This window comes from Grammomys surdaster, unplaced genomic scaffold (assembly GCF_004785775.1).
Source record: "Grammomys surdaster isolate TR1022 unplaced genomic scaffold, NIH_TR_1.0 313, whole genome shotgun sequence".
Classification (NCBI taxonomy): Eukaryota; Metazoa; Chordata; class Mammalia; order Rodentia; family Muridae; genus Grammomys; species Grammomys surdaster.
In genome coordinates this window covers 117,579-140,610 of record NW_021604732.1, presented here as the reverse complement: position 1 = coordinate 140,610, position 23,032 = coordinate 117,579, and the positions used below count along the sequence as shown (strand labels likewise).

Here is a 23,032-nt window from a genome sequence, read left to right as displayed (position 1 = left end):
TTGAGCTCAACTTCACAAGCAGGAAGTGAAGTATCTATTTTACCACACCACTTGATTATTTCATTACCCGCCCCCCAATCCACCCCGGAATTGGAATAAACGTCCAAGACAACTAGAAATCCCCTTCCTCTCGGGGCATCCGGGCTGAAAGCTCCTGATTAGGAGGCCAGCAGAGCACCCGCAAACTGCGAGTCACGTGCGCGAATTGAGCCCGACCATCGAGTCAGTCCTCCAGCATCCCAGAGCGGCCTCGGAAGTGCCCCTGCGACGCGGGTCTTTCCGGCCGGGCAGTTCGCGCTTTTGTCCCGCCGGCGGCCGGGCTCCCGCGGCGCCGCCACTGCCAGTACGTGAGTCCCGGGCTGCCGGCGCTCCCGCCTCTCCCCGGCCCGCCACGCCCTTCCCTTCTTTGCCCTCCGGTCCGGGCGGGTCCTGGGGGAGAGCGTGACTTTGTGCAAGCCTTGGGAAGCGTCCTCTGGGAGTGAAGGGGAAGGAAGAGCCCAGGCCCGGGCCCCGCGGGCAGGCTGCCATCTGAACAGGCCCTGGGCCGAGGAAGGGCCAGAGTCCGCCCCGGGGTTCCTTGACTGTCATGGCCATTTCGGGTGTAGAGGGAGGAGAACCCCGATTATTAGCGCCTAAAAATTTGCCCTGATTGCGGTTAAGTTGTTTCTGAGTCTTGGAGGTGACGTGATTCGGTCACCACTCCCCTTTATTTTGGTGGGGGAGAGGTGTTGAGAGACACCTGCGGCTGTGGAAGCAGACCTTTCCACTTCCCGGCCCTCTCCTAGGAGAAACTCATCTGTTGGCAGTGGGTGCGACCAGAGAAGGCCATCTGCCCGACCCCACCCCCTTACCCCCCCCAACCCCCCAGCAAATTGAGAAAGTGTTGACTCAGGGAAAAGCAAGTGAAGGCGTCTGAACTCAAGTGATCGCTTTAGGAAATCCTGGGACAGCGATGTAAAAGAAAGATAAACAGGTCAGGTGGAGTGCCTGGGCTAAGTGTGTTACCTTAAAATGGTTAGTCTAGACGGCTAAGACCATTTGCGTACACCTGAAGCTTTGTCTGGTGTGTGTATGTATGTGTGAATTTTTGAATACGTAATGTTCATGTGACCACGACATTAAAATTCAAAGATTTTAAAAAAAAAACTTCAATGCAAAATATGAAAACAAGATTTTCTTTTACTGTTCTCAAAGGTCCTAGGCCCAGCCTTAAAAGGTAAACACTTTTGCTAAGATCTTGAGTAGACTTTAAGGACTTCTTCATTCAAATACTAGCCAATACATAAGTTGTTCCTCTTTTATTCAGACAGGTGGTAGCACAATAAATCCTGCTTCCTTGTTTTACTGAATCTGTTTTACAGAACTCTACCAGGAAACGGGTGTGTTGTTTGTTTTACAAACCTGTAGTAGATTGGCCATTTTAAAGGCTGTTTTAGATACATCTTTAGCATACAGTTGATAAACTTTGAGTTGTTTCTAGTGTTTTTATATCAAATGGTATTTTGTGGAATGTTTCTTGATTAGGATAAGGATTATGGAGTTATGAGGGACTGAAGTTAATAAAGTATTTTTTGTTTGTTTTACATTCAGTTTTTAGATGTGCTACATTACTTGATTCAAGCTAGCCCCTGAGTGAGCCCTTAGCTTCAGAAGCCTCTCCATTGCCCTTCATGCTCTCTTTTGCTTTCCTTATTTCTGGAGTAGCTGAAAGTACCTCCACCACTATTATGAGAATGTTCCATTATAAAAATCCCTTCAGTCCTTATTCCTAATTTTTAAATAGTAGAAACAAATCTTGTTAACCATTTATATCTTTTCATAAATTAAATGCAAACATAGCCAGAGCATAAATCATACTTCTTTTCAGTGTACCACTTATAGCTCCGTCCTTCATTTGCATATCCTCCCACTTAGGTTAAATCCATTCTCTAGTCATCATACATGGTGCCTAAGAGCCTAAGGTACAGAAGCCCTGAGATACAGGGTAGTACCTTGTGGGTTGGAATCTGGACATTCAAATTAGCTGCAGGTAGATTGCACCTGTTCCTTCTTTTAGCCACACTGTAGGAATCATTTCCCACTAAACCAAGAGTGCTCTCTTGTGAGTTGTCTCAGCTTCTGAGAAATAACTCCTCACTGTCCAGAACAGGGAGTAAAGTGAAGGTTCTTGACATCTGCATGTACTTTTGTAGAATCTAGCAGTAGAATGTGAACAAGCATGGAAATAGCCAGAGGTCGTAAGTAATTTATGAGGGATAGAGACGTTCTCATGTTTGGCTTTTTCACTGATGTTACCAGACTATTAAGGTCATGCTGTCTATCCTACTGATTGTATTATAACAACTAAATCTTGGAGCTCTAGTTCTAGGTTCTCCTACCCCTTCTCAATCTGTTCTCCCACTGATGAGTGGTGGGGTGGCAGCAGTGCTGCCTTTAGTCCCAGGAGACAGAGGTAGGTGGAGCTCTCTAAGTCAAGGCCAGCCAGTGCTATATTGTGAGGTTCTGTCTCAAAAAAACAAAACAAAACAAAACAAAAAAACAAACAAAAAAAAACCAAAAAAACAAAGTAAAGGTAATACAGTACATTGTATGCCCATAGTTTCAGGATTCTGATACATTTTCCCCCTTGGTTGAAGCATTTTAAAGCAAATTTCCAACACCATTTTTTTGTTTTACTCTATATTAGTTCTATGTTAGTTGTCATTAAAAGTGTATATATACTCCTAACATCTATAGTACCATTTCATAACAGCCTATTTTAGCTTTGATTTGTTGTTATTGTTGTTGTTGTTGTTTTTGATATTATCTAGCTGCAATAGGCAGACTACTGGGTCAATTGTCTACAGTAAGATAAGAAGGACTTATAAGATAAGAAGGACTTATAATCTTTTAATGGAATATTTGTAATCAACTGTATGGTCCAAAAGACCTAAAATACTAATACTTATGTGACCCTTTATAGAAAAGTTTTTACCAATCCCAGATCTTATGCCTGTGCTACTCCTTTACTTGAAAATCCTAAGTAGACTCTTCAGTATGAGTCAGACCTTGGGTATGCACTTGTTGCCTATCTGTCTGTTTTCACTTGCTGCTCTATGTTCCAGATGTCTAAACTATACTCTCCTGAAGTTTTTAGTCCTTCGTGGAAGAGGTTAGCCCTCTCACTTTCCACCCTATCTGTGCTGATGCTTTGTAGGGTAGATCCCTTCATTCTCAGGACTAGCCCAGAGTCTGTGGGTAGGGAAAGAACTACTTATTATGGGTCAAAATCTAAGTTCTTTGTGTACCATTCACTCAGATAAACATGATGTTAGAATGTACCCCCAGTATGTTCATAGGATGGAAGTATATCTTATACTTTCTCAGTTGCCTTATGTGCTAACCGCATTTATGCTACTGCTGTCTTGATATACTTTTGCCCCTCTTTTTGGCTGAGTGAACTATTAAATGTGCCAAATAGCCCATACCCAAACAGGGAGTTAAGGAAACTTTGGCTTCTGACTAGATTGGAGAGGCAAATAATACAGTGTGGTTCATGCAGTTGAGGCCAGTTACTAGCCAATCATACAGTCCCCAAGGAATAAAGTAACTAAGGATAATGGAAATAATTCAGTCTGTCAAATAATTGATAGTGGGGTTGAAGAGATGGCTTTTTGTCATAATCGTAAGGACCAGAGTTCAGATTCCCATGTGAAAAGTCTAGAGTTGTAACACCATATACCTGAAATCCCAGCAGTCTGGGGAGAGAAATCCTGGAAACTGGGTAATTTACAACAAACAAAAACTGTATTCCTCATAGTTCTGGAGCTCGAGACATCCCAACTTAAGGTGTTGGCATCTCCTCAGAACTTCTTGCTCAGTTTTCACATGGTAGAAGGCACTACACAACAGAAGAGCAGAGAGAGCCTTAATAAGAGTTCTTTATGAGGAGCCCAGTCCCACAATAATGGCATTAATACACTGTTACATAAAGACAGTGTCTCCATGGCCTTGTTATCTCCTTCTGCCAGGAACAGCCTCACACTTTTGTAATCCCAGATAACTGACAGGCTGAACTTGGCATCTCTGAGCCTGGGACTTTAAGTTCAAGGCCAGCCCCAGTAATATTGTGAGACTTTTTTCAAAAACAAAAATATTTTAAGAAAACACCTGCTTAATATTATATTGGCGATTAATAAAGCATGAATTTTATTTTAATGGGATGTTAAACTATGGCAGAAATGATCAAATATGCATTTTATAAAATTCTTAACAGCTCTTAGAGGAAGAATTGGATGGGGATAAGAATGAAGGCAGCATTCTAGAGGGCAGCAGTCTAGGCCTAGAAGATGGTGTTCATGCTATAAAATCAGCCTTTCAGGACGTTCTGACTGTGGGTGAGAGAAGTGGAAGAGCTGAGTCTGAGTCAGGCAAAGAGGACAGTGGGGTGGATCTATCTGTATTTGGATAAAAGACTTTGGGCCAGAGATAAATGTCTTCTCTCTCTCTCTCTCTCTCTCTCTCTCTCTCTCCTTCCTTCCTTCCTTCCTTCCTTCCTTCCTTCCTTCCTTCCTTCCTTCCTTCCTTCCTTCCTTCCTTTCTTTCTTTCTTTCTTTCTTTCTTTCTTTCTTTCTTTCTTTCTTTCTTTCTTCCCTCCCTAATATCGGGGGCATTTATTTGGAGCAAATTCAGCTCCTGGAGCTGGACAGTTGAATGCAGGAGGAGTTCCACCAATTGCTCCAATTCCTTCCATTGTAGCAGCTTGGCCAAAACGTTCGGTTGTTGGTGGGGTCAATCTCAGGGCCCCATCTGGCATCATAGTGGCAGGTCCTGGAGGAGCTGGAGTACCAGGTGGCACAGGAGCAGGAGGCGTGGCGCCTCTATTGTTTATGCCCATAGCACCTGTGTTTGGCCAGGTGGAGAGGGCTGTAGTCATTGTGGATGATTGAGGAAAGCCCTCAGGGAAAGGCATTGTTGAGTTCTCAGGGAAGCCAGCTGCTCAGAAAGCTCTGGACAGATGCAGTGAAGGCTCCTTCTTGCTAACCACGTTTCCTCGACCTGTGACTATGGAGCCTATGGACCAGTTAGATGATGAAGAGGGACTTCCAGAGAAACTGGTTATCAAGAACCAGCAATTTCACAAGGAGAGAGAACAGCCACCCAGATTTGCACAACCTGGGTCCTTTGAGTATGAGTATGCCATGCGCTGGAAGGCACTCATTGAGATGGAGAAGCAACAGCAGGATCGAGTGGACCAGAGGCTCTTGAGAAGCTGGAGATGGAAATGGAGGCAGCACGCCATGAGCACTAGCTTATGCTAATGATGCAGGATTTGATGAGATGTCAAGAAGAGTGTCAGAGGATGGAGGACCTGCATAACCAAGAGGTTCAGAAAGGAAAGCAGTTAGAACTCAGGCAGGAAGAGGAACGCAGGCGCCGTGAGGAAGAGATTCGGCGACAAGAAGAAGAAATGATAGGACGACAACAGGACGGATTCAAGGGAACTTTCCCTGATTCGAGAGAACAAGAGATACGGATGGGCCAAATGGCTATAGGAGGTGCTATGGGCAGAGATAAATTTCTAACAGACAGCTTTTAGCAGTGATAGAGGTCGTGTATAGATGGAGCTGTTTGTCCAGAGGGGAGTAGTTACGCAGTCAAAAGGAAAGACTAAATGAAAGGATCGGACACAACCGAACATCATCAACTCTGAATGAAGCACCTTATCTAGAAAAAGCTAGTACAGTGTGATCTGAGTTAAAGAAATCCAGTTGAGTTCTGAGGCTTAAAGGGAGATGGGTCACTAAACAAGAGACTGGACGGTGAGAGTGATACATAGAGGGAAGTGGAATGGGTGGATTTCTAAGTGTATGTTTTGATATTTTAAAAACTTTATCTTTGAAAATAATATTAAATATACGAAAAATTCTAAGAATAACAATAGCAAAAGAAGGGGGATAGAGAGATAGCTCAGCTGTCAAGAGCACTGGTCCTTCCAGAGGGCCAGGGTTCAGTTCCCAACACCCAAAAGGTGGCTCACAGTAGACTGCATCTTCCTTTCTAGGGTACCCAACTCCTGGCTTCTTCAGTCACCAGCCACACATACATATAAGCAAACATTTATACACATAAAAATAAATTTAAAACAGTGAAAGAAACTTATTCATGTTCACCCATAGTTAATATTTTATTTAATTTTATCCTCTTGTTCTCATTAACATTTTCCCCAAGTTGAGGATAACTTAAACATCATAGTCCATTAACCATAGATATATTGTTGTATGTTTTTAAATTTAAAAATTAAATTTCAGTTATTTATTTGTATGTACACATGTGTGCACAGCACACCTGTAGAGGTCAGTAGACAAATTGTGGAAATTTGTTTCTTCCACCAAGTTGGTCCTGTCATATCTAAAGGCCTGCTGAGCCATCTCAGTATATTTTTTGAAGAATAGGTATATTCTTTTACCTAACTGTAGTACAGTTGTCAATTCTAGTAAACTTAAAATTACTATTTCTTTTATTTTCCAACTTTGTCAGCTGAAACTTTACAGTTATTGTTGTTTGGGTTTTTTTGTTTGTTCTTTTGAGACAGGTTCTTACTATGTAGCTCCAGCTATCCTAGATCAGACTATGTATAGCTGGCTTTGCCCTCACAGAGATCTGCCTGCCTCTGACTCCCAAGTGCTGGGATTAAAGGTCTACTACCACACCCAGCTCTGGCACTTAAAAAAAAAAATCTTTGGCCTTCTTTAGCCTGTAACATTTCTAGAACTTCTCTTTGTCATATAAAGGTTTGAGGAATACAGTTCCTCCTCTCCCGACAGCCCTTTTAATAGAATAGTCTTCATTTTGAATTAACCTGTTTTCTTATGGTTCAGTTCATATAATAAAATTCTCATAGGTTCTGTCCTTCTCGGGATGTCATTACAGGAAGCATATGATGTTATTCTGCTCTCACTAGAAATATTAATGTAGAACATCTGTCAAAGCTTGTCTAATTTCATGCATAATTACTGTTTTCTCTCTAATAAGCAGTCTGAGAAGGAATATTTAAATTAAAAAAATAGCCCGTTTTTTGTCAGAATTTCTCCCCAGACTTAGAATTCATTGGTGAATTTTTTTTAATCTACTTTTTACTCTGATAGTTATAGAATGCTAATTTATTCTGTTGTAATTAAGAGGTCTCCCTTTTTTCCTGGCTTTTATCTGTGGGGACTTGTGCAGTCCTGTTTTTAGGGGCTTGTCATCACTATGCTCACTTATTGTTCCTAACTGGATGTTTAAGCTGGCTTTTGTAATCTTACAGAGTGCCTCACTTTCTGTTCTTTCCTTTATTGTTGGTAAACACTATACCACACAGAAAGTTCATCTTATAATTCTGTTCTTAGCCACTTCTTTGAAGACTTTCTCTTAAATAGGGGATACTGGAAGAAACCAAAACTTAAAGTACTCAAACCACTGTGGTGATACTTTTCTTTTTGGCTTGCTGGCAATCAGAGCTAAGGGATATATCTATGTAGAAGTAAAAATGTCTGTATGTCCATACTTATATACACACATTGTTTAGAAATAATTGAGTTTACACAATACTTCTAATTTATCCATATAAAGTTCTTTGTTGCTTTTCCTATCCCATGTTTGTATGCCTTTTCTTCCTACATAAGAATCCTGGCTCCTGCCGGGGAGTGGTGGCGCATGCCTTTGATCCCAGCACTTAGGAGGCAGAAGCAGGCAGATTTCTGAGTTCAAGGCCAGCCTGGTCTACAAAGTGAGTTCCAGGACAGCCAGGGATATACAGAGAAACTCTGTCTCGAAAAAAAAAAAAAAAGAATCTTGGCTCCTAACAAAAGTCACATTTGAGTTCTAAGTCGTTTGAGAATTGTTTTGCCCATACTGCTAACAATAATTCAACTTGTTTGGAGTTCTCCCATGCACCTTCCAACAGCCTACAGAAGACTGAATGTAGACAGGTATGAAGTCAAATACTGTGTTCCTAAGTTATATAGATTAGGCATTTTTTTTTTAAATTTTCTTCCTGTGGTTTTAGTATCCCTGTGAAACACAGCTGAGTTCACTGTTTCTGTTTACTTCCTGTTTTAGCAATTTTCCCTCCCTCATCTTCACTGATTTCATGTTATTCTTTGATTATGCAGAACATTATTGGGCTTCCATAAGTAAAACTACAGTGCTATAATCAGTGTCACCACACCTCCATATCCCTTTATGCCCTGTTCTCCATCCTTTGCAAATATCAGTTACTTCTTGGTATTACCATAAGGATAAGCACATACACTACTTGCTTCTTTCTTCCTTTCTTAGCATCTGCACTTTTTCACATTTTGCCAATATAATACTATACATCCTGGAAATGACTACCTTGTCAATGAGATGTTCTCCTTTTCTAGTGCTCCTTTGTGTGTATTTCATAGCTTAGGTAAGTAGTTTTCTGTGCTTGCAGATTTAGGTAATTTCCAAGATTTTCAGTTAAATTGTGTCATAATAATTCTGTTATCCATACACACGCTCTTATGCGTACACACATGCATACACACACACACACACACACACACACACACACACTTTTGTATTAGAATATGTCTTTAGAATTACTTGTGGATTGAAGGGAAAATGTGTGTATTAGCACAGATTTCCCACCATAAGGAGTATGTAAGTTTTTAATCCAAGCAATCTATTAGAATCTTGGTTTTCTTCAGTGTTTTATCATCAGGGTATATAATCAAGCTTTAAACATTAGTCAATGTGACATGTAAGAAACACTATTTTATTGAAGTTCTGATGTATATTTCTCTTATTAGTGAAAATAAGTATATTTTTACATGTTTAATAACTGTCTTGCTTTTTATTTTTAAAGGAAAAACACTATTGGCATGGTTAGTTATTTGTGAAACTGCCTGTATATTCATTGAACAAAATAATTATTGTAGACTACTATAAGAAAGCTCAGAAAGAGAACATCTAAAGGGTAATCAAAAGGTTAAGGAAGCCATGACTGACTAGCTTGAAAACATTATAACATATTTTGACCATAGAAATAATCTACTTTTCAAGTAACAGTGTTTGTCATAGAAGTCTGTGCACCAAGAAGCTGTTTCTAGTTGAGGTAAATTAAATTTTACTTTTTAAAGAAAAAAACTGAACCATATTAGCATCAACAACTTATTTCTGTTACAAAATATCACTGGATGCTTTTTCATCCCTAGTTTAAAATTAGAAAGGAAAGGAACTAAGTTCTTAGAGTATACCATGATTGTAATGTCAAGTCACAGTCACTGAACTCAAGGATGTGTGATGGTCCGCAGAAAAGCTACTTCACTCTAGTGGTCTATTCCTTCACTCTGAGAGGAGTTTGCTGATCAGCAGTCTCTACCACCTTTAGGCTGCCCACAGGATAAGAGATTGCAAACAATGGGAAGCTAACTAATCTAGAAAGTTATCTTCTTTTAGAGAATGAATTAAGAAATGTTTCTAGACTTTCTTTCAAAATAGTCACTGTTAACTAAGGTCTCTTTCCTCCTTTTCTGGTAATTCCCAGATTAACAGTATTAAAAGAGACAACAGGAAGTAGCCATAGGGCTCTTAAAATTTTCTTTGGCAGCTTGATTTCCAGTAGTAGGCATTTCTTTGGTACATCTTTCTTTTCAGAAAACCTAGCTCTCTGATAGGGAACTGATCCTTATGACTTGGAAGGAATCAGCAATTTGGATATGACCCATTGCGATTGGTGCCTTAGTTTGTCTTGTTAGCTTTTCATGAAGGACAGCCACACATTCAGGGACTCTGTTTCAGTCTCAGGTTTGGGTTCTATAAGCCTTTCATTCTTATCCTGTCCTTCTTTCTTTAGAAGCCAATCTATACAGAGCTTACTTCTCAACACCCCACCACTATCACTTTCCTCTTCCTTCCTCTCCTCCTCTTTCCCTTTTCTCTCCCTCTCTGTTTTCCTCTTCCCTTCTTTCTGAAAGTTCATCCAAGGCTCATTGCATTGTGTATGGTCCTGATGGTCCTAGACAAGCTAATCCTGATTGTTCTGGGAATGGACAGTAGTTTCAAGGCCTCCAGGGTTGTAATTCAAGCACCTGAGATTTTCTAGGTTTTCAGTGTCTACATTGTTGAACTAATGGTTACCCTAGTGTTGGTACAATAATTGGTCTAGACACTGTAAGGCTTCTCAAACAACTGGAATAAGTTTAAACTTCTCAGTGATTTCCCAGCTGCCATTCAGTATTTTCTCTAATTCATGTGGTTCCTTCCTACAGAGCCACCAAACCCAGTCAGACAGGTCCATGTCATCTTGATCAACTCTCCATCTCTCTGTCTTCCAGCTTTTCAGTCACAGGAGAGAAAGTGCTGGTTGACATAACAGCTATTACATGTGGAGACCCTGGTTTTCCAGGAACATCTTGTTGCTGACTCTTGGAAGCTGTTACTTTTCTAGGCCCTTTTCCCAGATATTACTATGGACTCTGCAAAGTCTGGCAGAAAGAAATTTGAGTATTCTCCAAAATCTGTTTTGGAATGAGCCAGTCCTGGGAGGGGTGCTGGGTATATAATGAACATGATGACCAGAGCCAGCTTTGTTTCCAGAAGCCATTCACTAAAAAGAACAGCTATGGTGCTAAATTTTGATTTACTTTAGCCCCTGCAATATAATTTATTTTCTTTAAGGGCTGATCTTTGATAAACTAGCAGGAGCTATCAGGTGCTTGGAAATCAGAGTAGTCCTGACGGATTCAAATAGCCTGTTGCAGAACAATGATGTCGCCTTTAAAGATCAGGATAGTAAGATCTTTGGGCTTAAGGGCCAAATTTCCTGGTCATTCCAGGCACACAGAAACTGGATTTGCTAGATTTCTCTTTTGAGAGTATTCCAGTTAATGACAAATGTTTTGTCCCAATAACCATTAGAGCTGGTGATCTGCTACTACAATGTCTCTTTAAGCTGAGACATGAGAGCTACCTGTTCATGTAGTTATACCTCCAGTTTTCAGAGGCATTGTCAGGGTTTATGCAACAGAGCTTTCATCAATTGCATATAATCTGTACTTTGTTCATTCTGTAGTACTCCACCAATAGCAAGTTCCAACACATTGTCATACCTTGAAAGGAGTTTTCTATTACTGAAGTAATGGAAAAGAAAGATTTTATGCCACTCAGTGCTTAGCTTGGAATACCAGTAGCTCTTGGTGAGCCAAACAAGCTTTGGATAGACCCAGTTTGTCATACAACCTTAGGGTCTGAAGGTGACCTGTGGCTTTGGTCATCATGTTCATTATATACCCAGCACCTCTGCCAAGTATTGGCTCACCCCAAAACAGACTTTAGAGAATGCTCAAATTTCTTTCTGCCAGATTTTGCAGGCTCCATAGTAATATCTGGGGAAAGGGCCTAGAAAAGTGATTTCCAAGAGTCAGCAACAAGATGTTCCTGGAAAACCAGGGTGTCCAACATGTAATAGTGTTATCAGTTCTTTCTCTACTGCAGTTGAAAAGCTGGAAGATGGAGAGTACAGCTTTTCTCCCTCACCTCTCATCACAGTTCTAACAGTATTTCTGCCATTTTCTTTTGGGAGTAAGGGTAGAAATGTTTGCTATTTTTATTATAAAAGTACTTGTATGTAGTTAAAACATTAGTCTTGTATTGCATCTTGGTTATGGTTAGGAATCTTTCTCTATACCCAGGTCATAGAGTCATTAATTCATGTTTTTTTTTCTAATATTTGTTATTCTAGTGTCTGTTATATTATTTTGAGCTTCTTTATATTTAGAGCTCTGTTCTATTTGGTGTTTATCCCTTTGTGTGATATAAAAGATCTAATTTTATCTTTATTCCCCAGATGGCTTTATATTTGTTACGCTATTTTTAAAAACTGTCTTTTCCCTAGTAATACCATCCTCATCATCAATTTCTGTGTGTAGTTGAAATAATTTCTGGATGTGTCTATTTATATGCCAGTAACACATTTAAATTATAAAAGCACATTTTTAATTATAGCATATGTTAATAGTCACTATAGCTAGTAGTTGCTCACAGCTCTTTGTCTTCCCTAGCAACTTTTTATTTTAGGAAATTGGTTTTTATGGCTGTAGGAACCTTAACATTTTTTTCTTCTGAGGAAGTTGAGATGGAAGGGCTAAAATTGAAAAGTAAATGGATGGAAAATATGTTATATGTGAAATGGCAGAGTATAGATAAGGTATGCTGCTGCTAAAGTTTCTGGAACCGCGCTAGCCCCTTACAGTTCTATGTTTTGTATTGTGAGCTTCTCTCCCCAGAATAATACAGGGAGCCAGGGAACTAGTCTGGTCTGCCATTCTTCAGTAACCTTATACTTGGAACTTAATTTTATATACTATTTTCTCAGATGAACCAACTTTTGCTTTAATGTCTGTTGGGTGATTCTTCACCTTCAAAATTGTCTCCTAAATTTCTAGCATTTTCTATTCCTATAGGAGGTCATTATTCCTATGAAAAAGGTTGGATAGTATGATTCTTTACACCTGTTAACTCTAAAGCATGTATTTTACTTTTATTGACCATTTTTTCCTCACATAGTTACATATATAGCTTTCTAAGTAAGATTCACAGAATTTCACAATAATGTCCTGAAATGTTATGCAGGACAGGAGGGAAGGATCACATTTTATATGATTATAAATGCTTCATTTTCTTGAAATAAGTTGAACAGTATCTTCTAAATAGTATCTTCTTAATAGTCAGTATGTCAGAAGAGGAGTATTGATAGGTTTCCAGTCATGTAAAGTGCCTTCAGGAGAACAGAAACCCTGCCTTAGGTATTAAAGTCTGCATTGGGAAGTTTGTTTTTGTTTTTGTTTGTTTTGAATCATGTGCTTTTTTCAAAACCCTGATCAATAGCTTAACTTTTAATACAATAATAAATAATAAAACAAATAGTAATAACATTTGCCCTGACCAAGGGACAGTATTGTTCTTACTGATTTTAAATGGCTATCATCCAATATTTACAGTGACACTATTATTTTCATTTTACAGGTGAATAAGCTGCTGTACAAAGAAGTTAAATAGCTATCTCAAAGATCATATAAGTAGGTATTCTAGTCATTTTCTGGACTGTGTGTGAGATTAGTTTCATTATTTCACATATAGCAAAGTCTATTACAGATGTTCAAGTTCTTTATTTAAAACCACAGTATTTACGTATGACCTTTACACATCATCCTGTGTACTTTAAAGCATTTTCAAATTACTTGCAGTGCCTAAAAGTAGTGTCTTCATTATATTGTATTATTTAGAGAATAATGATAAAAATTAAAAGCTGTATATATTCATAAATGTAACTTTGTTTTTCTGAATATTTTTGGTCCATGGTTGGCTGAATCTGTAGAGGCAGAACCTGCAGCTATGGAGGGCCAACTACTCTGCTCAGTGGCTTGAGGTGTTGCCGTCTTTATTTTACCATCCTTGAGACAAAGCTCTTATGCCATAGTTCAGAATGGCCTGGAGCATGTAGTAACCTTCCTGCCTCAACCTCAAAAGTGCAAGAATAACAAGATTGAGTCATTACACTTTGCTGTTTGTAAGCTTTGACATTCTGTATGACTAATTTATTCATAAATAGGAATGAAAATTTTAGTTTTTGGCAGGCTGAAGCATGTTTCTACCATGTAAGTTCTTCCATGATTAGCCACTTTCCAAAGAGTGTTTTCTTCACACAGAAAAGCCAAGAAGGCCAAATTAATGTACAGTAGCTTTAGATTTATTTCTTTCTCATTTCTTGGACACTGTCCTCATAATCTTGTAACTACAACTACCTGCCTGATTTTTCTTCTAGGGTACTGATTTATCTTCTTCAGTTTTTCCTGCTCTCTCCTGATTATGTATAACTTTTCAAAGAAAAATTAGTTAGTGTCTTTGTTGTTCCAACTTTTTTTCTGTCATCTGTTTTTCAGAGACTTCTTTTTTCTTGTTTTTCTCTTAGGTGACATTGAAACTGATTGGTATTGGCTGTGGTTTTGTACATCAGTTGAACCCCTTTTTATCGTACCTTCATGCTAGGTTAATGCTGAAAGAAAAAGCTCTTTGGACAATAAACAATCTGGACTCTAGTTTTAACAGTAGTTCTAAAGGTATTGAAATCTTACTAATGTCCCCCATCATAGCTCCAGTAATTAAAATAGTGCCTGTGGGGCTGGAGGGGGATCAGACTACCTCTTCTGAAGTCATTGGGCACCAGACATATACATGGTGCACATTCCTCCATTTAAGCAAAACACTCAAAAATAGTTAAAGATTATTTTTTAAATGGTACCTGCCACATAATAAAAAGCAAATACTTGTCAAATGTAAAAAGTTAATTTTGTTATTTGCTATTGTTACTCATTCAGGTGTTTTTCTAAATAAACATGTCATTTTCATTTTCTTGGTCTAGTGTCACATTTGAAGACAAGCATGGAGGATGAGGACTCAGCTAAAATGAATGAAAATAATTCAAATGCAGACTCTCAATGCCCAAATGTGGGAATTTTTCATAAGCATCATATGCAGAAATCTAAAATCACTGACACTTGTGACTGGGTAGAGAAGCAGTTGGAAAGGCCAAAATGGAAAATAATGAAGGAAGACAAAAGTAGCATCGGAGAAAAGATTGACAGACCTAAGTACACAGCAAATATAAAAATAGAGCAGGATGATGAGACATCTGAGAAAAGTTTGTACCCAAGTACAAATACCATGCATCAGACTATCCCCACAGAACCAAAACGTACTGAACAAGGTGAACACACAGAGAACACTAATGGAAACTTATACCCTACTCCACAGCAGAATTCTGCTGATAAATCACATAAGTGCAATGAGTGTGGGAAATCCTTCAAATACAATTCTCGACTTGTTCAACATAAAATTATGCACACTGGAGAAAAGCGCTATGAGTGTGAGGACTGTAGGGGAACTTTTCGGAGCAGCTCCAGCCTTCGAGTCCATAAGCGCATCCATACTGGGGAAAAGCCCTATAAGTGTGATGAGTGTGGCAAAGCCTACATGTCCTACTCTAGCCTTATAAACCACAAAAGTACCCATTCTGGGGAGAAGAACTGCAAATGTGACGAATGTGGGAAATCCTTCAATTACAGTTCTGTTCTTGACCAGCATAAAAGGATCCACACTGGAGAGAAGCCCTATGAATGTGGTGAGTGTGGAAAGGCCTTCAGGAACAGTTCTGGCTTGAGAGTCCACAAAAGGATCCACACAGGGGAGAAGCCCTATGAATGTGATATCTGTGGGAAAACCTTCAGTAATAGTTCTGGCCTGAGGGTCCACAAAAGGATCCACACAGGTGAGAAACCCTATGAATGTGATGAATGTGGGAAGGCATTCATTACTTGCAGAACTCTTCTAAATCATAAAAGCATCCACTTTGGTGATAAACCTTATAAATGTGATGAGTGTGAGAAATCTTTTAATTATAGCTCTCTTCTTATTCAGCATAAAGTCATCCACACTGGTGAGAAACCTTATGAATGTGATGAATGTGGGAAGGCCTTCAGGAACAGCTCAGGCCTTATAGTGCATAAAAGGATCCACACAGGAGAGAAACCTTACAAGTGTGATATCTGTGGCAAAGCATTCAGCTATAGTTCAGGCCTTGCAGTCCATAAAAGCATTCATCCTGGAAAGAAAGCCCATGAATGTAAAGACTGTGGCAAGTCCTTTAGTTATAATTCACTTCTTCTTCAGCATAAGACCATTCATACTGGAGAGAGACCTTATGTATGTGATGTGTGTGGCAAAACGTTCAGGAACAATTCGGGTCTCAAAGTCCATCGGAGGCTCCATACTGGGGAAAAACCATATGAGTGTGATGTGTGCGGGAAGGCCTATATCTCACGCTCAAGCCTTAAAAATCACAAAGGAATCCACATGGGGGAGAAGCCCTATAAATGCAGCTATTGTGAGAAATCTTTCAACTACAGTTCTGCCCTTGAACAACATAAAAGGATTCATACAAGGGAGAAACCCTTTGGGTGTGATGAGTGTGGAAAAGCCTTCAGAAACAATTCAGGCCTTAAAGTACATAAACGAATTCACACAGGGGAGAGACCTTACAAATGTGAAGAATGTGGAAAAGCCTATATCTCACTCTCAAGCCTTATAAATCATAAAAGTGTACACCCTGGGGAAAAGCCCTTTAAGTGTGATGAGTGTGAGAAAGCCTTCATCACATACAGAACCCTTCTAAACCACAAAAAAATTCATCTTGGAGAAAAGCCCTATAAATGCGATGTGTGTGAGAAATCTTTTAACTACACCTCACTTCTTTCTCAACACAAAAGAGTTCATACCAGAGAGAAACCCTTTGAATGTGACAGATGTGAGAAGGTCTTCAGAAACAACTCAAGCCTTAAAGTGCATAAAAGAATACACACTGGGGAGAAGCCCTATGAGTGTGACATATGTGGAAAAGCCTACATCTCACATTCAAGCCTTATTAACCATAAAAGTACACATCCTGGCAAGACACCCTATACATGTGATGAATGTGGAAAAGCATTTTTCTCAAGCAGAACTCTTATAAGCCATAAGAGAGTCCACCTTGGGGAAAAACCCTTCAAGTGTGTTGAATGTGGGAAATCGTTTAGCTACAGCTCACTTCTTTCCCAACACAAGAGGATCCACACAGGGGAGAAACCTTATGTATGTGATTGGTGTGGGAAGGCATTCAGGAACAGTTCAGGCCTCACAGTACATAAAAGGATCCATACAGGGGAAAAACCCTATGGATGCGACGAGTGTGAAAAGGCATACATTTCACACTCAAGTCTTATCAATCATAAAAGTGTCCACCGTGGAAAGCAGCCCTATAATTGTGAGTGTGGGAAATCATTCAATTACAGATCTGTCCTTGACCAACACAAAAGGATCCACACTGGAAAGAAGCCATATCGATGTAATGATTGTGGGAAGGCATTTAATATCAGATCAAACCTTACTAAGCACAAAAGAATCCATACAGGAGAGGAATCTTTAAATATGGCAAATATGGAAAGTCATAGTGGCACATTCCAGAAAAGGATCTACTATGAGGAAGGGAATGTTCTAGATGGGACCAGGATGCAGATGCCTATGTGGGAGGCAGAGCCTGCCAAGGCTCAAAGAAATCAAATAGAAGAAAACCTTTATGAATATAAGAATTTCTGAGGTCCTTAGTCATGGCTTATAATTTTCATAGTGTGAGTGAAAGAATTCTAAGTGATCATGAGCAATTCTACGTAATTCAGTCATAGCAAGAACAGTTCTAGTGTCACAATAGTTGAGCCCTTTAGGAATATAAAATACCACTGGATATAGAACCTTTCAAAGTGATGAAACATTTAAAATGTCTGGACATAAAACATAAAGGTAAAGGTCCTCAGTTAGAAAATCATATTCACCACTGCAAAGAATCTATTTGAATAAATAAGTGAATAAGAAAGTAGAAAGTCGGTATAATTTTGTACTCTATACTTTGGTCAGTGGAAAAATGATTCAAGAAGGGCCTCCAACAGGCAAATTCAGGGAGAGGATGGTTTCAGGGAATAATCAGTTTATTAGTGGGTCATGAATTATAGACTTAACAATAATGTTTCGTGGTAGGACGATCACAACTTCTGAAACAATTTAGATGTCCTAGGAAAAGAAAAGGCATAGTCAAATCTGTGGCATCATTACTTTAAAATGCATATTAGTTGGAATATACTATTATACTAATTGAACTGGTAAGACTTTAGAGTTTCAAATGAACCCCCTTAATAGGTAATATATATGATAAGTGAAAACCTGAAAGGTGGCATTCACATATACTGAGAGGATGGAAAGGATTTCAGTATCTTCAGTTAAGTAATAGAACACATCTTCAACATGAATTTGCACCTTACAGAAAAAATTCAGGGAATCCTATGGATAAAAAAAAGTTTCAAAGGAAGGCATTTTATTACAAGAGCTAAATAAGTACCAGTGATTGAGAAGAAATTCATGTTTAAAAAACAATATTAAGTGTTTGTTTCAGAAAGTATTGTAAAATTTTTATGTACTACATAATGTGTATATTGTCTGTTGTAAAATATGAATATGTTCAAAACTCGCTTTGCCATAAAGGCTAAATAGTTATGGCAAGGTACGGGGGGAAAACAATAAATGCCTCAAATGTAAATAGGCTGTGACTTATTTTAGATGGACAAATACAGAGATCCATTTGTGCGTTATAACTTTCTTTGTAAGGTGTACAGGATCTAAGCCAGAGAAGCTTCTGTCTTATCTGTGAAGACTCATCTACTAAACTAGTATCTTGGGATTCACCAGAAGTTAGATCATACTTGTCTCAGGGGAAAATAGATGAATTTTGAAGAGACCATAGGTAAGCGATCTGATAATATAAGTCTGGATTATAATTTGTTAGAGTGGGCAGGCTATATGAGTGGTCGGTCACCATACAATTCATTAGGAACAGAACTTAATACAAAATATTAGTAACTGTAGCAGTAAAGACTAGGTATTTCAATAGTAAAAGATTCTTCTGAGTTGAGCTCCACCCATAGTAATTGGACAGGTTATCAGAACCAGGTGAACACTCAGTTTGTTCTTTGACTTCAGGACCTACCATCATTACAAAAGACAATCTCTGGCCATGTCCATCTCTTTGAAGGTTCCAATCTCATTAAATAATTCCCATGTCTTCCTCTGGGAATACTAGAGAGTATTTTGTCTCTTGTCTCCAAATTCCCACCAGTAGGTTTTGACATTTGAGGTAAAGAAAGGGAGAATATATTTTTGCCACTCAATCCTACAGTAGAATGTCCACACTTGTTCTGTTCTACTGCATGAGACACTGGTCAGTTTGACCCTATCTGTAGATTTATTTGGAGAATCTGCTAAGTACAAACCACTGTCCTGGGCCCTAGGTAGGGAAAGGTGGGAACAGGAGTTAGTTAAGACTATGAGCAAAGTCACCCTAATACACACACACCTAAGTGTTCAGAGAAAATTAACCATAGCCAACCAGGAAAAGCAGTGTGGATATTGTTTTTTTCTGAGGAGTAGGAAATAGAACATCCTGAATAAAGACAACAGAATGGTTCAGGAATCCTCCAGAGTGGTGGTTTTGCAGTGAGCAGAAAAACCAGACTATCCATTCTCAGTAGCCATCGAGGAAAGGGATTGCATTTGCTAAAGAAAGACCACTTCTGGCTTATTAGACAATCCTATTACCTGAGGTTTCCATGTGCCTTATAGCCAAACCAGCTAGTGGCTTGAGTCCCATTCCTTCCACACCCCTGTTCCCCAATGTAAGCTCCAACTGGATCTATGGTGATACTTAGTTGCAGGGATGACACAAGTAAAAATGTTGAGGCTGGCCACCTTGCAGAAAAGATTGTGAGTTCTGTGGTACTGTGGATCAAACAAAATGAATTCTACCAGTGAGGTACATTTCTAGCTCTGTGGTCACGTTTTAGTATTTGTTTTTAATTATGTGTATGTGTAGGACTATGTGCTTGTGAATTTGTGTCTGAGGAAGCTAGAAGCATCAGCTGGAGCTAGAGTTCTGGTAGTTGTTAAGTAAGCTACCTGATACAGATGCTGGGGACCGAGTTTGCATTTGAAAGCAGTACATACTCTTAACTACTAAGACATTTCTTTAACTTCCTTTTAGATTAGTATCTTGATTACCCAGTGTACTGAGTGCTGGGGACAACTACTGCAATCTACTCCTATTCAGAGACAAGACATAAATAGGCTAGTGGCCTTTTGACATGGCCTTGAGTATTATATCTAGGGTGAGATAAATTATATTCAGCTTAACTCAGATGTGTATGGATCTCCTGGTTTCTAGTTGTCCCATAATGGACACCATGCTGCAGATTCAATGAGTTTGTTGTGGCTAAGCCTGCTTGGACCAGTCTGTGGATATGTGATTAGTGATCATCCTTGCCTTTACTAGTAAATGATACACAAGAAGAAAACAAAAAACAAAAACCTTAACCTGTAAGTGAATCAAAATACATTTTTAAAGTTTGCAACGTAAGGGAGAATTGGCACGGTAAAAAGTGAATTGGAATCTGGAAGATCTGTGGCCTAAAACGGTTTTATCTAGGAACAGGGTCAAGATGTTTATAAAGTCACATATGCATGGAAGGTGTCATAGACAAATGTTAATAAGATAAAGTTTAAAATCTGAGATGAAAAACCTCAATGTAAAAAGCCCCTAACATTCTGTTTTTGGTAAAGATAGGCTACAATATTTGGGTCAATTTCCCATTGAAAATGTACTTTTTAAAGGCACATAGTATCCTGTCTAGTTCATTTGGCTGCTGTAACTAATTGTAAAGGGAATAGTTTTAAAAATAACTATTTCTCAATTCTGGAGAGAGACAAGTGTAATAATGGGACACCCTTGTTTTTTATATCTGTTTAGAATCCATTTCTTGGGAAAGGAACCTTACATAGATCAAGGGGTCTTTCTTGAGCCTCCTTTATAGGATTACCAATACTATACATGAGTACTCCACCTTCTTGATTTAATCTCAGCACTCACTAGGGAGGTTCACAACCGTCCATAACTCCAGCTTCAAGAATTTTCAGTGCCTCTGGCTTCAATGAGATCTCTCTCGGAAAAAAATAATATGTCTTTTAAAAATGGGATCTATAGTAAGATAAAAATGCAGTCTATTCTGTGGACTGCTAATGCTCTCTGGGTAAGAAATTCAGAGGCAGTCCCACCATAGTGACAAATAGGAGAACTTTGAAAAGTTAATTAAAGTTGGGTTCCTAAACTGTTTATAGCAAAATATAAATCAGAGCTAACCCTTTCCCTGAGTTTAGAGAGACAGTGACCTTGTTAATAATAGGCAGAGTGGTACAAGAAAAAGTGAGAATATCCCTGGTTTTACTCAGGTCTAAGTAACAGCAGCCTGAGACACAGTAGACACAAACAGGAGCGAACTAGCTCAATTTAATCTCTAGTAACACTCAATCCACACACACACCTTTCCTTTTCTTTTTTTTCTTTTGTAGCAAAGTCACTTTATTCCAGGTTAGCCTCAAAAATTACAATCTGCTTCTTCCTTCCAAAGTTCTGAGGTTAAAGGTGTGTGCCTCTACATCCAGCTCCCATAAATAATTTTTATGGGCAGTAATCTGCAAGCAAAGATAAACAAATTGCTTGTATTGGGGAAAGACAATATAAGTGAAATCCAACAAAAACAAACATACCCAATAGACTTGCCACAGTGACTGTAATGTATTTATTTATACAAATAATTAAGCACTTGGCAACAGAACACAGGAGAAAACAATTACTTAACTGAAAGATGCCTGAAGAACTTGCCTAGAATGTAGCTTAAAAATGGGAAAATGTAGGTGTATGGGAAGTTCCACTGAGATTTGTTTTTCAGTGAATGGAGGGTTTGATTTTTTTTTTAAACATTTAATCATAGTTCTGAAGGAGAACTATAGCAGGAGTAAGGGGAACTGAGCTGGGAATTTTCTAGAATTAGTGACGCCCTCAGATACGAAATTCCAAAGAATGTAAAAGTAAGGTAAATTTATAAAAATCTCATCTAGCCCTACTCAAGAGGTGGAAGCAGGTAGATCTGAGTCCCACCTCAGAAAAGACAAGAAGGCCTCAGAAAAGGCAGGCAGATACAACTGAATCTCGTGGTAGCTTGCCTGGGATTATAGTAGGAGGCAGGAATTCTGGAAAGGAGAGCACCTTACTCTAAAAGTGAACCCACCTTCCTGGAGGTAGCTGGTTCCCTAACCAGGTCCCTGCCACTGGCCCAACTGGATTAACCATTTAAGGGAATGTTGAAAGATTGCAGTCTTTTCATGACTGTTGAGAAACTTCTCATTTAGATTCAACATTTCTTCTCAAGCCATGAGTAGTGTTGGTTGTGCTTAGATAGCAATGAAACCCATGCAAACAGGCAACAAAAATGGGGTGGCTGAAAGTAGGATTTCTCCTACCAGGAAACCTGGATTTAAAGAAGTCTTGGCTGGGTGGTGGAGGGAATACACCTTTAATCCCAGTACACCTTTAATCCCAGCAAATCTTTAATCTCAGCATAGGGAGGCAGAGGCAGGCAGATCTCTGAGTGTTTGAGGCCAGTCTGATGTACAGACGGAGTTTTAGGATAGCCAGGGCTACACAGAGAAACCCTGTCTCAGAAAAACAAAAACAAAACAATAATAAATAAATATAGACTTTGCTTATTCCCAGATGAGCTACACAGAGAAACCCTATCTAAAAAAACCAATAATAAATAAATAAATGACTTTGCTTATTCCCAGATGGCCTTGTTGATGCTTATTCCAAGATGGCCTAGTTGATGTATAATCAATCAATCAATCAATCAATCAATCAATCAATCAATCAATCAGGCAGATCTCTGACTGTTTGAGGCCAGCCTGATCTACAGAGTTTCAGGACAGCTAGAGCTACACAGAGGAATCCTATCTCAAAAATAAACAAATAAATGATCCCAGATGGCCTTGCTGATGTATCTACCTGTCTCTTCTCAGGATAATAGTGAGCTCATAAGTTGTAACGAGATTAGAAAAGTCAGTATAATTGCAGACCAAGTAAGAGTGCCTGACGTGAGGGTAGTGTAAATGAGGATGTATCAAGAAAGGCTGGCCAAGTAGTGGTTCTTATTCAAGCATTTTGGAATTTCAAGATGCTGAGGCAAGAAGACAATTCTTAACTGAAACTCAAGAAAATTTCTCATGGTCCATGCCATACAGATACAATGAGAAAAGAGGTAAGGAAACCAAACTTTTGGATCTGTTTTCTCCGTGGTAATCTTGCTTTAAATAAGCAATCTATTGTTCTGAGCAAGCATGCTTTGTCTTTGAGAGAGGGGTTCAGCAAGAAAAACCTCCAGCTTGAGGTAGCCTAAAACAACCTAGACACTCATGCTATGCACATTTTGCTTCCCATGCTCCATCCTTCCACCTTTTTGGCTTTTATTGTAGTAAATTGTGGTGATTATTTAAAAAAACTTGGTTATTTGCAAATATG

The 23,032-nt window shown here is 39.0% G+C and overlaps 1 protein-coding gene and 1 pseudogene across 6 annotated transcripts; both read left to right on the top strand.

Moving 5' to 3' along the window:
- The first annotated feature begins 87 nt into the window (after nt 1-87).
- On the top strand, nt 88-18,169 carry Zfp62 (ZFP62 zinc finger protein). Of its 6 annotated transcripts, none has more exons than XM_028777720.1 (3): nt 286-343; nt 13,015-13,067; nt 14,411-18,169. In XM_028777720.1, coding segments are annotated over exons 2-3 (2,769 nt in total). In that variant the 5' UTR covers nt 286-343; nt 13,015-13,066; the 3' UTR covers nt 17,179-18,169. The 6 variants fall into 6 exon arrangements, with proteins under 6 accessions (XP_028633556.1, XP_028633553.1, XP_028633555.1 ...); XM_028777722.1 differs by lacking the exon at nt 286-343 and adding an exon at nt 955-973; XM_028777723.1 differs by lacking the exon at nt 13,015-13,067 and having other exon boundaries at nt 88-343.
- On the top strand, nt 4,869-5,929 carry LOC114629582 (annotated as a pseudogene).
- Nucleotides 18,170-23,032: the final 4,863 nt, after the last annotated feature.